The 15,724-nt window shown below is 34.6% G+C and overlaps 1 protein-coding gene and 1 long non-coding RNA gene across 3 annotated transcripts; one reads left to right on the top strand and one right to left on the bottom strand.

Annotated features, from left to right (window-relative positions):
• The first annotated feature begins 2,096 nt into the window (after positions 1-2,096).
• LOC131156703 (uncharacterized) lies at positions 2,097-14,014 on the top strand. Of its 2 annotated transcripts, none has more exons than XM_058110590.1 (7): positions 2,097-2,150; positions 2,267-2,353; positions 11,513-11,580; positions 11,892-12,035; positions 12,290-12,363; positions 12,448-12,585; positions 13,726-14,014. In XM_058110590.1, exons 3-6 carry the CDS (start codon positions 11,533-11,535, stop codon positions 12,581-12,583), a joined length of 402 nt encoding a protein of 133 aa, XP_057966573.1. In that variant the 5' UTR covers positions 2,097-2,150; positions 2,267-2,353; positions 11,513-11,532; the 3' UTR covers positions 12,584-12,585; positions 13,726-14,014. The 2 variants fall into 2 exon arrangements, with proteins under 2 accessions (XP_057966573.1, XP_057966572.1); XM_058110589.1 differs by having other exon boundaries at positions 11,513-11,739.
• Positions 14,015-14,232: 218 nt separating this feature from the next.
• LOC131156704 (uncharacterized) lies at positions 14,233-14,825 on the bottom strand. The gene is made up of 2 exons (XR_009137056.1): positions 14,685-14,825; positions 14,233-14,604 (listed from the first exon to the last, which is right to left on the bottom strand). It is a non-coding gene; the product is annotated as an uncharacterized LOC131156704 (long non-coding RNA).
• Between the last annotated feature and the right edge of the window lie 899 nt (positions 14,826-15,724).

The following is a 15,724-nucleotide window of genomic DNA, read 5'->3' as shown; positions in this document are numbered from 1 at the left end:
TTTCAAATGTTTAAGGCTCTCTCTTGCTCTCAACTTGCACGAAGCTTTCCAAGTTCTTGCTCATTCTCATTCACTGATATTGTGCTACAAATACTAATTCTTTCATCTATTGAAAGAATCATACAGTGAAATACTTTTAAAGCTTCAATATGAATTCCATATTGTGAATTACATTGAAGTATATAGTTTTGAACTGTACTAATCAGTTCTTTTAAAAGCAATTCTTGTATATCTTGTTTCAAATCTCTTTAGCAGATTGATTGACGGTTCGAGTGTTGAATCGTTGGATCGAACGAGGGTATATCGTTTGGAGAAGCAAGCTCTAGCCTAATTGAAGGAGTGTTGTAAACGATGTTATTCCGCTCGGCAAAGGAAATGACTTAGTGAATCCTTTGGTGGTTTGCCAAAGGCAAGGGCGTTGGCTGGGTATAAGTTGAACCTCGTAAAACCTTGTGTTTCTCTCTCTCTCTTTCCTACTCTTTACTTTTTAGCAAACTTTACAAACTGCGTGGATGCTTTATAAATTTCTGAATTCTGAGTGTTTGGTTGTTAATAGATTAGAAGTTAATTTGTTTTGGTTTGATCAGCATTGATTGCGAAAACCGAAAGGGACTACGGTTGTTGATCCTCCTAAACTTATTAAACTGAAAGTTTATTTAAAAGCTGAACATTGGGAAGAAATGTGATTGTGAATTTTAACACAGAGCTTATACAAATCCAAAAAGCATTACATATTACTACAAGGCTATTGTTACAAGAATCAAGTGATTGGTTATGTCGTTTTGATTGTGGTTGATTTGAATTGATTATTTTACACGTATTTTGTGATTGTGTTTGGATTGTGTTTTTTGTTATAATACAAAAGCTTTCAAAAAGAACATAAAATTCTTAAAACCTAATTCACACCCCCTCTTGGGAACTATATCCTATTTTCATCTCCATTGTAGAGGCAAGGGAAAGAGTCCATTTCTATTTAGCATTTACTCCTTTCTTTGCCTCTATTTTAACAATTTCACATTCATGAAAAAACATATTAATTTTAAAAAATTCTACCTTTTTTATTTCTTCATGTGAAACTTCAAGAATGTGCAAATTTTGCTTAGCACATTTCCAATATAAATCCCATTAAATTTAACGCCGTATGATGTACAAAGTGATATGTTCATTGCTTTTGCATTGAGATGCAAATGCCTTTTATTTCCATCCCAACTACTTTCAAGTCTATACTTGGTCATGTCATTTCTAAAAAAGTTGGGGTAGTATCTTATATTTCAAACTCCATAAATTAAAGACTCTCATTCTAATTTTCAATAAAAAATATATGGTCCACTAAAATTTGATATCTAATGGTATATTTTCCCTCAACAGTCATGCTAAGTGTGTTGTTACTGCGAATCACTCTCTGATGGTCAAGTCTTACTTGCAAGAGTACTTGTTCTAATACCAATTGTTATCTCAAATGCAACCCAAGAAGAAAGGTGATTAGATCTAATAAAAACTAAATGTTGGACTACAAATTAAAACAGATCAAAGAGAATAAGCATTAGGGCACAAATATAAAATCAAATAAACAAAGTAGAAAAAAAAAATGCACACTCTTCTATAATAATTCAACTCTCAAGCATCAACCACTTTGTAGTTCCACCACTTAAGATCCCATTACTTATGATCCCATTGCTTTCTACTTTCTTTACAAATAAAGCAAGTAAAAACCACAAGCTTTATACACAAAAAAAAAAAAAAAAAAAAAATCTTCACAAAGTTGATTTACAAGTAAAGAGCAATTCTAATTAAAAAAAAAAAAAAAAATCTCTAGTAAGAATATCCAATTGTGATTTAAGAGTTTGGATACTTCTCTCTCTTTGAGAAAGATGAACAAATTGATAGATTAGACAATGGCATATTTTGATTTTTTAAATTTTATATATATATATATATTCATAATTTTTAACTGTAGTACCCAACAACCTTAATTAATTGGATTAGTATTTAAAAAAAAAAAAACACGAGCATTTTTAATAAAAATTAAAGGGCGTGATAACGAATTTTAATTATTTATTTATTTCCCTCCAAAAACAAAGGTGCGCGCTCCCATATTCAAATTTTCGTTTTCGTTTCTCTTTCACCACTTGCGGTGGCGGACGAAGAAGGTTCTGCTGTTTCTTCTATTACGTTTTTTTCTATTCATGTGTGCGACTGCGTACTTCGTTTATGTTTTGTATGAGTTTCCTCTGATCCATCTTCCCGTGCGCGCGCTTCTTGTAAGCCTTAATCGAAGACTGAATCGCGGGAAACCCTTTCAATTCACTGATATCGATCGACGGCAGTGAGTAGCGATTCAAATTCTCTCCAGGTAAAATCTTCGAATGCTTCATTACATCACAGTTTCCTCCATAGAAAATTAGCTGTTCTTCTTTAAATTAAGGATATGCATATAGAATCGGGAGATTGTCTGGTTCGTGAGGTAAATAAAACAAAAAGCAAATTAGTCCTCTTCATATTCTGCTCATCTGAGAGCGTCTAGCTTGATATATTCATCATCATATTGTGATTCTCTCCCTCTCTCTCTCTCTCTCTCTCTCTCTCTCTCTCTCTCTCTCTCTCTCTCTCCCTCTCTCTCTTTCTCCACCTGTTATTACAGTTCAGTGTCAGGAGTGCTTCTTAGAAAGTTCTGCTCTTCGCAAATTTGCGCAATTGATCGGCATTCATCTTAGGGTTTCATACTTCATAGACTAGTCACTGCATGTACTATGCCATTTGAAGAAAATACATCAGCCTTCGTTTTGGTATGAACTGTAATTCATAGCTTGACAATTGATGCCCAGTAAAGAATGAGGAGCCTAAAGAACAGCTGAATCCTTTTCAAAAAATAGGAAAATATTTCATTGTTACGTGGTGATATGTGAAATTTATGAATGGTTTTATCTTAAGATTGTTAAAACAAAGATATTTACGGAACTATTTCAATGTAATGAAATTTATAGAAAAATTCCAATTACTTTTAGCCTCACATGAATAGATGTTGCAAATTTTGTAAACATTAAACGTGTGGCTTGTTCTCTCCACATTGTGTATAGAACACAAAGGAGAAAAGCAAAGATAAAAAACTTATGTATGAGAAAATGGCTTCATGGCACAACTAGTCCGTTTTCCCTAAGGGTTTGGTCCCACCAGAAATGTGCAATGGGTCTGGCAAATTCTCTGCACATTGAAATACTGTGCTAGTTGAAAGAAACTATTATAAAAACAAATAGAGAAAATGTTGTAGAACTGAAAACGCTTCAAGGCACGTTATAATGTCGTTTGCCTTAAAACGTTATTTGTCCCCACCAGATCGATGTGTATTGAGTAAGCAAATACATTTTTAGGATACAATGAAGCTCATAGTATAATTTGATATCAGTTTGCGTTATACACAAACAAAAAACTGATCACAAACACCCTTAGAAGAATTTGAACAAATTTATGGAATTTCGTTTCCGCAAAAAACATAACCCATAATAGAAGAAGATATAATTTGTGAAAGCCTTATGAGAGAAAGAGAAGGAGAGAATGATTGAATATTTTTGTAGGATTCTTGGAGTTAATTCTGTCTTTAAATAGACATAATTGTGCCTATTCTCAATAGTTACATCTGTTCAAATTTAAACTTGCCAGATTAAAATTTGACCGTTAGATTGTTTATACAGTTCAGATCATTCCACTTGATCTTGTAAAAAATATAAGATTAATTTTAAGCCATCCGATCATCATTAATAGTCACGATCTCACAACGATGCAAGCGTGCAAAGTGAAAAGTGCTTGTGCGCTAACTAAATGCGCCACTAGCGCCCTACAACCCATTACACGCGTGCGCGTGCGTGTGCGGATGGTGTGAAGCACCATCCTAGGGTGCACTAGAGTACACACTAGCACTATCTCTTAACCAACTTCAAGAGAATATTCAACCTTATCATTTATTAATGACTTTTCCTTTTTCACTCTTTCCAATGTGGGAGAAATCCACATAGCATTAAATGCTCCTCATAAATGCTCTAGAGAATACAAAAATGGAAGACTTTGAAAGCCCATAAAATCGATTATTTTAGGAACATTCCCCCACCATTTTCAAAATATTGATGAAAAACAATTTATTCAGATAAGAGAAAATTTATGCATAAATGAAGGTGTTTTTAGAACTTGAACCTTCGCTTAGTAAATACATATCAAAGTTAATCAGGATTACATAGTAGACGAACTTTGAACTAGCAATCCTCTTTTGATTAATCCAATACATATCACACACAAATCATCAAATCTTTGGGTATTACCAAAAGCCGATGCGTGGATTGGCCTTACATCTATATCCCAGTTTGATAAGTGCTCTATAGATAAATCCATTTCTCATAGGAAGTGACACCACTTCCGACACTCATATAGGTAGGTTTATCAAAGGTACCCCAGTAATTAAAGTACCTCACAGATTCAGTTATAATCCTATTGAGAGCTTAAGCTCAACCTTCACCTTTTTCACATTATAGGTACAAAGCACTATTTTCCTTGGGATGAATTATGTGACATATACATTTTAGTGCTTCTAGTCACTACATATGATGTACTTTGCTCATTGAACTCAAGAGCTTGAAAATTTCAAGTGTCGAGTCGAGTTTCTATCATTGGTGACTATGGGTTATGGATTTAAGTCCCATCCCCTTTGTGTTTTCCAGACCATGTCTCTTGCAAGTCCTTTTGTTAATGGATCAACCAAATTTTGGCTTGATCTCACAAAATCTATGGTAATTACACCATTAGTAATTAATTGCCTCACATAACTATGTCTTAGGCCAATATGTCTGGATTTAGCATTATATATATTACTATATGCTCGTGACAAAGTTGTCTTACTGTCACAATGCAAAGATATAGGTGGCATAGGCTTTGGCCAAAATGGAATTTCTAATAGCAAATTCCTAAGCCATTCTGCCTCTTTGCTACAAGAAGTTAAAGCCATAAATTCTGATGCCATAGTAGAATCTGTTATAAGGCTTTGCTTCTTTGAACCCCAGGAGATAGCTTTTCCACCAAAGGTGAATATCCACCCATTGGTTGATGTATGCTCATTACGATCAGTGATCCAACTGACATCTGTGAATCCTTCTAAAATAGTAGGATATCCTTCATAACGTATGTCATAATCCATAGTATTTTTCAAATACTTTAACACTCTATATATAGCATGCCAATGAATATCACTAGGATTACTAGTATCTACTAAGTTTACCTACAACAAATGCAATATCAGGTCTAGTAGAAGTTATAGCATATTCTAACTGATTTACTGCTCTATCAGTGTTAGGATATAATTTCAAATTTGCGCCAAAAGGTTTTCTAATAGGTTTGAAGTCATAGTGATTAAACCTTTTTAGTATCTTTTCAATATAGCGTGATTGGGTGAGAGACAATTTATCATTGTTTCTAATTATTCTAATACTTAGAATCTCATCTGCATTGCCCATATCTTTCGTATCAAAACTAGATGACAAAAGTTTCTTAGCACTTTCGACACTTTCAATATCAGCATAAAAAATTAACATATCATCAACATATAAGCAAATTATTACACCTTTATTTTCTATTGAACTCACTATATACACATTTATCACATTCATGTATCCTAAAGCCATTAGAAAGAATAACTTGGTCAAATTTTTCATGCCACTATTTTGGGGCTTGTTTAAGTCCATAAAGAGACTTAACCAACTTACATACTTTAGATTCATTTCCAGGCATAATAAAGCCTTTAGGTTGTTTCATGTAAATTTCTTCATCCAATTCTCCATTCAAGAATGCAGTTTTTACATCCATTTGATGGATTTCAAACTTATAGATGGAAGCTAAGGCAAGCAAGACTCTTATAGTTGCAATCCTAGCAACTGGAGCATAAGTATCAAAGTAGTCTATGTCTTCCTTTTGTGTAAAGCCTTTAGCTACTAACCTTGCTTTGAACTTTTTAATCGTTCCATCTACGTTCATTTTCTTTTTGAAGATCCATTTACAACCTATTAGTTTTAATCCAAGAGGTAAATTAGCCAATTTCTGGGTATTATTACCCATGATAGAATCCATTTCATCATTTATAGCTTCTTTCCAAAATGTAAAAGCTTGAGACTTCATTGCCTCTCCATAAGTAAGAGGATCTGATTCCACACTTGGTGAAATTATAGTTTGTCTAGAGTGTGATTCTCTAGAACCTTCTACTAGGTAGATTATGAAGTCCAAAAGACTTTGTTTTTCTCCTCCTCTTACTCCTCCTAGGTTCACTAGGTTCAGAAGGTTCACCACTAGTATGAAGTGATTTCAAAGTCTATTGATTTATTTTGATCACTAACCTTTTGTATGGAAGTGAACTTATTTTCATAGAATTTTGCATCTTTGGATTCTATCGCCGAATTAACTCCTATAGAATCATTTGGTTCAATTACTAAGAATCTGTATATGTTCAGCATAGCCAAGGAACACACATTCTATTCCTCGCTCACCTTCCTTATCTTAGGTTCAGGATGGCTTACAATTGCTTTACAACCCCAAATCTTAAGATATTTTAAATTAGGCTTTCTTTTTTTCCATGACTCATATGGAGAAGTCTTAGTCCTCTTAAAGGAACTATGTTTAATATATGACAAACAGTTAGTAAGGCTTCCCAATAACCACTACTTAGTCTTGAATTTGACATCATGACATTGATCATTTCAACCAATGTTCGGTTTTTCCTTTCTGCCACTCCATTTTGTTGTGGAGTATATGCTGCAAAAGTTTCATGTAACACACCTACAAATTCACAATAGGCGGAGAAGTGATATTCACTCATCTCTCCTATCCAATCTAAGACGCTTTATCTTAATGTCACATTGTATTTCAACTTCTGCCTTATAAACCTTAAATTTATCAGTTACTTCATCTGTAGTATGCATAAGATAAACATAATAGAATCTAGAAAAATCATCTATAAATGTTACAAAATATTTTTTGCCTCTTATGGAAGGTGTACCATGCTAATCACATACATCACTATGTACTAATTGAAGTAAAGAAGAAATTCTAGCAGTTTTTTTAGGAAAAAGTTTTCTGGTTATTTTGGTTTTAAACATACACTGCACTTATCATCCATGTCATTTACATATCTAGGAATTAATTCCATATTAGCCATATCATGCAATTTTGTAGTATTAACATGTCCTAAACGATTATGCCATAAAGAAAGTGAATCAACAATGAAAAACAGAAACATTCACTTTATTGATATTAAGCTTAAACATACCCTCATACATATAGTCCTTTCCCACAAAGACTCCACCCTTGGAGAGTACAAATTATTAAGTAGGCTTCTAGAAACTAAATTCTTTCTAATTTCTGGTACATGGTATATATCAGCGAGAGTTAAACATTTTTCTAGAAGTAAATTCAAACGTGACATCTCCTTTGCCTTTGACTACAGCAGTGGACGAATTTCCGATGTAGAGAACATTGTCATCTTCCATTGGTTCATACTTTGAGAATGAACTCTCGTCTTTGCAAACATGCCTTGTTGCACCTAAGTCAATCCACCATGCACAATCATCTTCAACAACATTAATTTCAGAAATCATAGCCACAAACTTGTTAGAGTTTGTTCCATCTTGCTTTGTCTTGAGAAGACGACACTTATTTTTGTAGTGTCTAGGTTTTTCACAATGGAAGCAATAAACCTTTCTTTTTTTGATTTTGATTCTTGACTGAATTGTACTTCCTCCTCAGATTCCCGTTTTTGGGATGTTGGGGCTGTTTAGAATTGCCTCCTTCTTCCTTCATATGCACTTTGGAAATATGCTCTTTTGCACCTTTTTGGTTCTGCCTAAACACTTCCTCAATTTGGAATGTTGGCCCAATTGTTCAAGAGACATATTATCCTTCCCGTGCTTCAAATATTTTATAACATCTTTCCAAGATGGAGGCAACTTATCAATAATAGACGAAATAGAAATTCATTCATCCATTTTCATATTATGTTGATTAAATTGGTTAAGGATATGCATAATTTCATGAAACTGTTCTACAACAGGCCTATTATCAAGCATGGTATAATTGAAAATTTTTCCAGTTAGAAATTTCTTACTAGTCGCATCATCTGTGAAATACTTAGCCTCAAGCGCATCCCACAACTCTTTTGCAATAGCCATATTCTGATACAGATCAAACATATTGTCCGACATTGAATTGCAAATGTGGCCTTTGCATATATAATCAACTTGTTCCCATTTTAGCCTTGCATGTCCTTGTGCCAAAGTTTCGTTCTCATTCATAGTAGGTTTGGGGGTGGTCAAAACATACACCACTTTGAGACCCGCAAGAAGAAAGTGCATCTTTTTTTGCTAGAGCCTGAAATTGCTTTCATCAAATCGTTCAAGTTTGACAGAATCCGCAGCGAATTCCCTCAAGGTTGAAGAACCAGCCATTTTGAAAATAACGTTTTAAGATTGAAAGAAACTATTATAAAAACAAATAGAGAAAATGCTGTAGAACAAAAAACGTTTCAAGGCACGTTACAATATTGTTTTCCTTAAAACATTATTTGCCCTCACCAGATTGGTGTGTATTGAGTCAGCAAATATGTTTTCAGGATACAATGAAGCCCAGAATATAAACTGATATCAGTTTGCGTTATACACAAACGAAAAACTGATCACAAACACCCTTAGAAGAATTTGAACAAATTTATGGAATTCCGTTTTTGCAGAAAACAAAACCCATAATTGAAGAAGATATAATTTGTGAAAGCCTTGTGAGAGAAAGAGAAGGAGAGAATGATTGAATGTTTCTATAGGATTCTTGGAGTTAATTTTGTCTTTAAATAGATAGAATTATGCCTATTCCCAACAGTTAAATCTGTTCAAATTTAAACTTGTCAGATTAAAATTTGACCGTTAAATTATTTATACGGTTCAGATTGCACCACTTGATCTTGTAAAAAAAATAAGATTAATTTTAAGCCATCTGATCATGATCAACGGTCACGATCTCGCAATGATGCAAGTGTGCTAAGTGTTAAGTGCTTGTGCGCCAACGAAATGCGCCACTAGCACCCTACAGCCCATGCCGCGCACGCGTGCATGTGCGTGTGTGTGTGCGGATGGTGCTTCGCACTAGAGTACACACTAGCAGTATCTCTTAACCAACTTTAAGAGAATATTCCACCTTATCATTTATTAATGACTTTTCCTTTTTCACTCTTTCCAATGTGGGACAAACCCACGTAGCATTAAATGCTCCTTATAAATGCTTTAGAGAATAGAGAAATGGAAGACTTTGGAAACCCATAAAATCGATTATTTTTGAAAATATTTCAACACCAGTTTTTTCTGCTCAAACAAGAACTAGTCCCTTAGGAGCCTATATGATTTGCACAATTATCAGAACTTGTATACTCTTTTCTGCCTGCAAGTAGTTTAAAGAAAAGTCTGAGAAAGATGGTATATAAATTTTTTATAAGGAAAATGGTGAGAGAGGAAAGAGTGAAGATATTCTGCACGGGCTGTCTCATTAGTATATAGACTGATTATTCTGTACTGGCACACAACACTTTAGATGCCTTTCATGTTAAATTTGTTAACGCTTAGTTTAAATTCTGACTAAGATTTTATCCTTGAACAATAGCAAGTCGATAAAAAACAGTTGGCAGTGTCATAACTACTAATGAAAACAATTGTGCCTGGTGGCTGCAGAAAATCAATTATGAATAATAATTGTCAGTGATCATTTATGCGCAATACATTCCATTTTGTCTTGAATAGAGCATTTGATCAATGAAAGTTTTGAGATATTTTTGGAACTCTTTAACATTACCCCATCATTTTTAAAAAATTGGCTCTAAATCAGATCTTCAATGATCTAGTGAAATTTATATGTAAAAGAAGATTTCATTTAGACTGGAATCTTCACCAAGTGAGAGTTGAGAACATGTCAAAGTTATTCAGGGGAGCTGAAAAAATATGGTTTGAACACCAGTCCTATTTGAATGACTGGACATGTCTCTCTCAGAAACTTCTCACTCAAGCTACTAGCCTACTAGAATAGATTGCAGGCACTTTATGCCTTTATGGTCTTGTGTCCTTCGAGTGTTTTGTGTCTTGTTTTATGTGAGCTCTGGAGTCAAGTCCTTGGACTCAACGGTGACAGCCTCACTTCACGCTCATGAGGTAAGCTTATGTAGAATGATCACTGGTTTGTGTGTAATGACTTTGAGATTAAATATCTCTATAAGCCTATTAAAAGCATAAACTCATTCTTCACTTGTCATTGTAGATACCTAAAATTTTTAATCATGGGATGGTTTAATATAGCATAGATGCTTGCAACCACTTCCAGTAATGTACTTTGAGTCATTGAACTCAAGAGTTGTATGCCTGAGCGTATGGCTTCAAGGCATGATCAGGCTGTTCTCCTTAATGGTTTATTCTTCCCTTCAAGGAATGTGCAATGCATTTTGGTGGATTCTCTTCAATATATAATGAAGCACTGCACTCGTATTTGTGTGCGCAAACAAGAATCAGTCCTGCAGACGTATACATGAGTCACGTGATTATCAGAATTTGTGCACTTTTTCTTCAGGTAAGTAGTAAAGAACCAAGGTTTGAGAAAGATGAGAGAAAATTTCTAGGAGCAATAGAAGAAAGTGCAGAAGACATTCTGCCTTAGGATTTATCTATTAGCTGTTACTACCAATTGAGGAAAGAATAACATAATATATCTTGAAAACTGCAGAGCATGGACATCACGCATGCCTGTGGCTAATATAGACTCAAAAAAGTGTGTATTCTGGCCAGATACAAGATGCTTCATGTCAAAGTTGTTGATGTTTGGTTTGACTTCTGACCATATGATTTTAACTTGAATAATAGCACTTTGATCAAAATGGTAGGCTGGGTAGTAATTGCTAATGAACAGTTGACTGATAACAGCTAATGATCATTCGTACAATAACTAGCAATGATTAGTTATGCAAAATAACTTTCATTTGATCTCGATTAGAGCCCTCTGATCAATGGGCAGTGTAGTAACTGCTAATGAATAGTTAAATGATCACCTCGGTTATTTACAATAATTACCAATGAGTTATGTGAAATAATTTTCATTTTTATCTTTGATTTGAGCATTTGAATCAATGAATGTTTCAAGATTCTTGGATATGTGTTTGGCTAGATATTGAAGGATTTTCACACTTGTTTTGAGCATGGAAGTTTGTTCCTTTAATTTTTATTTTTTCTGGGTAATTGTTTCGAAGAAATTTTTATTAAAATAAGTTTTCTGATTGCGAAGTTCACTTTAATTTACTCTACAATGCATGCTACTTTGGAGCATATAATATTTTAAAGTTATAATATAGAGGGGTTTAATGTAATGATGAAATACACGTGTGTGCAGATGTGTATCTATTGGTGACTTATCATTTGTAAATTATGTTTTTTGGTCTTCCAAAATTTTTGTTGCTCTCCTGCAGTTTTGATCAACATTCATCAAATGGAAGTCAAAGGGATTGAAGTTGGGAGAAAACGCATGAAATCAGCTGTATGTGTGTCAATATGCTTTCTGCTATCAATGCATATACTCAAATACTTTTTTTCAAAAAAGGGTGTCCCTGGGCCACAAGGCTCCCGACTTTGCAAGGGGAGGGACAGGGTTGTCACCATGTACGCAGAGCAACCTTACCCCTATTTTCATGCAGAGGTTGTTTCCTTGGATTCGAACCAGTCACCAACCAGTCACAAAGGAGCAACCTTACTGTTGATCTAAGGGCTGCCCTCTGTTTAAATAATAATAATTAAAAATAATTTCTTGTTCCTTTTTTATGTTCCTATCTAAATTATTGTAATTTCTAGATAGAAGAGAAGGATGGGGAGGTGGGAGATGGACCACTTGTACAGATGGTGGAAGAAGAAAATGAGATGAACATTGCAGGATCTGAAGAAATGAAACACAGCATCACTCGCATTCATGAAAGGATCGAGCACTTCACTCAGCTGGTAGTTAAACTTGAGAGTGTTCCTTATAATGTAATTGTAGACAGAATCTCCTTTATGCATAGGCATCCAGAAACTCACATTCTGTAGATTGTCTGCAGTCTACCTGCAATCAGTTCTTAAGACTATACGTTGGGCAAGTTTGAGATTATTCTAATAGAAGATAATTATATGTTGGCAACGCCTTCTTTATGTGGCTTCAAGTGCACTTTTTTGTTGATCTCCATACTTCTAATCACAAGAAATATTTGATGCAGGTATCTGAACTTTTGGAATCAGGGAAGGCAATCCTCAAGGAACTTACTGATGAATTTGAAGAACGGTTAATCGCGTGAGTTGCTTAATTTGAATTTACAATAAATGACATTATAGCTGAGACTGAATTGCATATCTATTTTCAATCCTATGTTTGCAGAATTCACAAGGCACAGGTGGAAAAATGGCAGGAAGAGATCAGGGAGCTGCAGTTGCTTGACGGCTCAAATGAGGAGGTTAATGCTCTTTTGGACAATGCACGATATCTAATTCAGAACATCCAAGTTGACTCTTGAAGGTAAATTTTTATATTTGACCTTATCTTTTACATGGGCGAGGAATCCTAAATGGATTCCAAGTATCTTTTGCGGTATTGAAGAACTTCTCAACTAAAATAGCCTGCACTAGGATGAACAGGTTGGACAGGGGTAACACATTCCAGCTAGGATGGTCGGAAGTTGTTTTTGCAACCCTGGGGATTAACTAATTCAAGGTTCTTGTGACCAGGGCCATGCATCTGGGGTTTTCCTTGAGGTCTCTTGTTCAATGAGCAGAGGGGCCATGTTATTTCAAAATAAGAAAAAAGGAAAAATTGGCCATCAAAAGAATTCTAAATAGAGCTGCAGACAAAGCAAGCACCCATGCCGAAGCATATTTTAAGCTTAATTCACTGCCCGCACCCATTCAACTTTTCCGTGGTTGAAATGCAAGCAACTTATGAATGGGTTTGTCTGAGCTTGGTTGAATGTTGAGGATCTCTTCAAATTCAGCTAATTTATGGTAAAGAGTCGGGTATTTTTAAAATAATGGCATTAACTGAAAGATTTTCATGAGATAACAGCTACAGATGAAACCAATGTTAAAAAATTCCCACTATCCCCTGGTAATGCTCGTAAACTGCTAGATTTTGTGGAAATAATGGAATATTTCCTGGAAAGAGGCTTCAGCAAGGCCAGAAATCTGTGACACTGGGCATATCGGGTTGGACTTTAAGAATTGCTATGATTCTCTCTATTTTTCTTTAAACTGCTTGAGGACAAGAGCTGACTTTCCAAGTCAAGATGCCTTGAAAAGAAGCTTGCTCTAGTGTGAATTGTGACAGCCCTTTTTTTTCTGTTCCTGTAGAATGACCATAGTTGTGAAACAAAGATGTTTTCGAGAATAAGTTATGTAGTGGGACATAATAGTAGACTTGAATTTAGGTTGCAAAATTACAAGAATTGTTTGCTGGTTAATGGCCATAAGCCTTGCTAAGCTGAGCCATCAGTTGCTTGAGCCTGGCTTGTTTAGGATTCAAGCTTTAAACTCAAGATTGGAACTTGGCAAATTGAACCAACAAATAAATCCAAGCAAGCCACTAAATTATCAAGCCCAAGCGAGCTATCCATGAGCAGCTAATTTATTTTCATTCCTTACTAATGTTTCGGTGTCATTGCAGTTTATGACATGGAGAAACCGATTGATACCACTATATGAAGTTTTCCAAGACTGTTGGAGAGAGGATTTTCTAAAGTTCAATGTTGAATTGTTGAGCCCTATCTCAATAATGACGGCTTCTGGCTGAAAGTTGCAATAGTAACTGTTCTGGTTCAAAGCATTTGCTGACTCAGAATTGTTCCTATCTCAAATGTTATTACTTGGAGAAAGAAATGAACAGTTTGTACTTGAAATCTAAATGGGCGTCCAATTTAATGCTGGTTTATTGCAGTGTTCTGATGTGAACAAAAGGTTTACAACTCGATACCATTGATCAGATTCAGATTTTACCCATTTGTTTGTCTAATGAATTGTAAAGCCCATTTGTCGGACATTAACCTAAATTAAATTCTCCGTGAAATTACTTGGCAAATCTCCATTACAGATTTCTGCAATTACTGGTGGGCTACTGGAGCCAATGCCAGGTACTTCTTCTAGCCATTGCAAATAATGTTGAAACTATAGAGGCTTAAATAAAAGCAATGGATTCTAATATTGCGTATGGTTCTGTGGAGGCAGTAGATCCTTATATATAGGTCTAGGGGTTCACTCGAATTGCAGTTTTTTTGAGAGATGGATGGGATACACAAACTGAAATATAATGCAGGCCATGACACACGGGCTTCATATGAGAACATGGTGTTTGATGAGGTATGTGTCACGGAGGTCATCACATATACTACAAAAGAAATTAAGGAGACGTAAAGAGAAAATGCAGAGGAGTGCAACCAAACCAAACCAAACCAGGAGACGATCAAGGCAAGAAAATTTTGGGATGCCAAGAAAAAATTTAACGCGTCTACCGCTGATGGCAGACAGGAGCGCCCTGTGCACCCAAAACCTGTACATGAAACACCAAGGCAATTAGAATTGTTGGGATCATGCAGCTTCTCAGCACAACTTCACCTCTTAAGAGATTACCAGTGCATGTGTCCTGCTTGCACCTGTAGTGCACATGGTAGCATCTTGGAGGCTTTAGTATGGATACGAAGAATGTATTCGTGCACGGAAATTGCTGCTCATCACTGTCCCAATTTTGAGAGAATTAGATTCTTTAAGAGGACCAATCCAATAAGAATGTTGTTTATGTTGATACAATAATAGTTGAAGGTGAGAGAAAGGAGAATGTTATGTTTGGCTATTTCTTGAAATAAGATAGAATATAGTAAAAAATTTAAGAACAAAGTTAATACTCATTTCTTGTATATTCCTTACTATTTTATTAAACATGTAATGGGAAAAGAATTAAACATTCCTGTTATTTCTTATCTAAAAAAAATTTCACATTATTATTTATCTTATGGTGATAGTATAATATTTTGTATAACCAATTGGAACTAACCTATTGTTACTGTTCTATTCTTAGAAATAAGCATTTTGGGACCAAACGTAGCTGAGTTTATTTCTAAATAAAAGAGCGATCATATATACTAAAATCTAAGCAATCACATTCTTGATAGCTTGTACCTTTTCTTGAGGTATTTTCAAAAAGTTTATAAATATGACCGCTCTTGTTCACTTGGAGATTTGGCTATTGATTCTTAGCCAAAGGTTAGTAATACATTGGCTAATTGATCCTTTAGTTTTCCGCTAACATCTAATCATTGAATTCTTTGTTTTACTTTATAGTAAGATTATAATACCATATTTTTTCACAAACTGGTTGAAATTGGTCAAGATTTTTTGTTTGCTTTCTTTTTCTCATAGAGTTTTTCCCTTTAGATTTTTCTTTGATATAGTTCTTTACACTTTTTTATTTTATGAAATTTTTTAATATTTTTATTTTTTTTATGATAGAGTTATTGACTTTTTGTACCCATATCAAGAGTAGAAAGGTTCTAATACTTTTCTATTTTCTCAAAATTCACTTTTCATTTTAACTTTTATTTTGATGTTTGTGCATAATGCTAGTCTTTCATTGTTAATTTTTTTTTTTTCTAAAAAACAAAGAAATTTTATTA

The sequence above is a fragment of the Malania oleifera genome, chromosome 5 (assembly GCF_029873635.1).
Source record: "Malania oleifera isolate guangnan ecotype guangnan chromosome 5, ASM2987363v1, whole genome shotgun sequence".
Classification (NCBI taxonomy): Eukaryota; Viridiplantae; Streptophyta; class Magnoliopsida; order Santalales; family Ximeniaceae; genus Malania; species Malania oleifera.
This window is presented reverse-complemented; position numbering and strand designations above follow the sequence as displayed.

Coding starts and splice junctions, on each gene's coding strand:
- LOC131156703 (XM_058110589.1), top strand. CDS start 11,533: ATGGAAGTCAAAGGGATTGAAGTTGGGAGAAAACGCATGAAATCAGCT. Junction 12,036..12,289: donor TCGAGCACTTCACTCAGCTG/GTAGTTAAACTT, acceptor TATTTGATGCAG/GTATCTGAACTTTTGGAATC. Junction 12,364..12,447: donor TTTGAAGAACGGTTAATCGC/GTGAGTTGCTTA, acceptor CTATGTTTGCAG/AATTCACAAGGCACAGGTGG.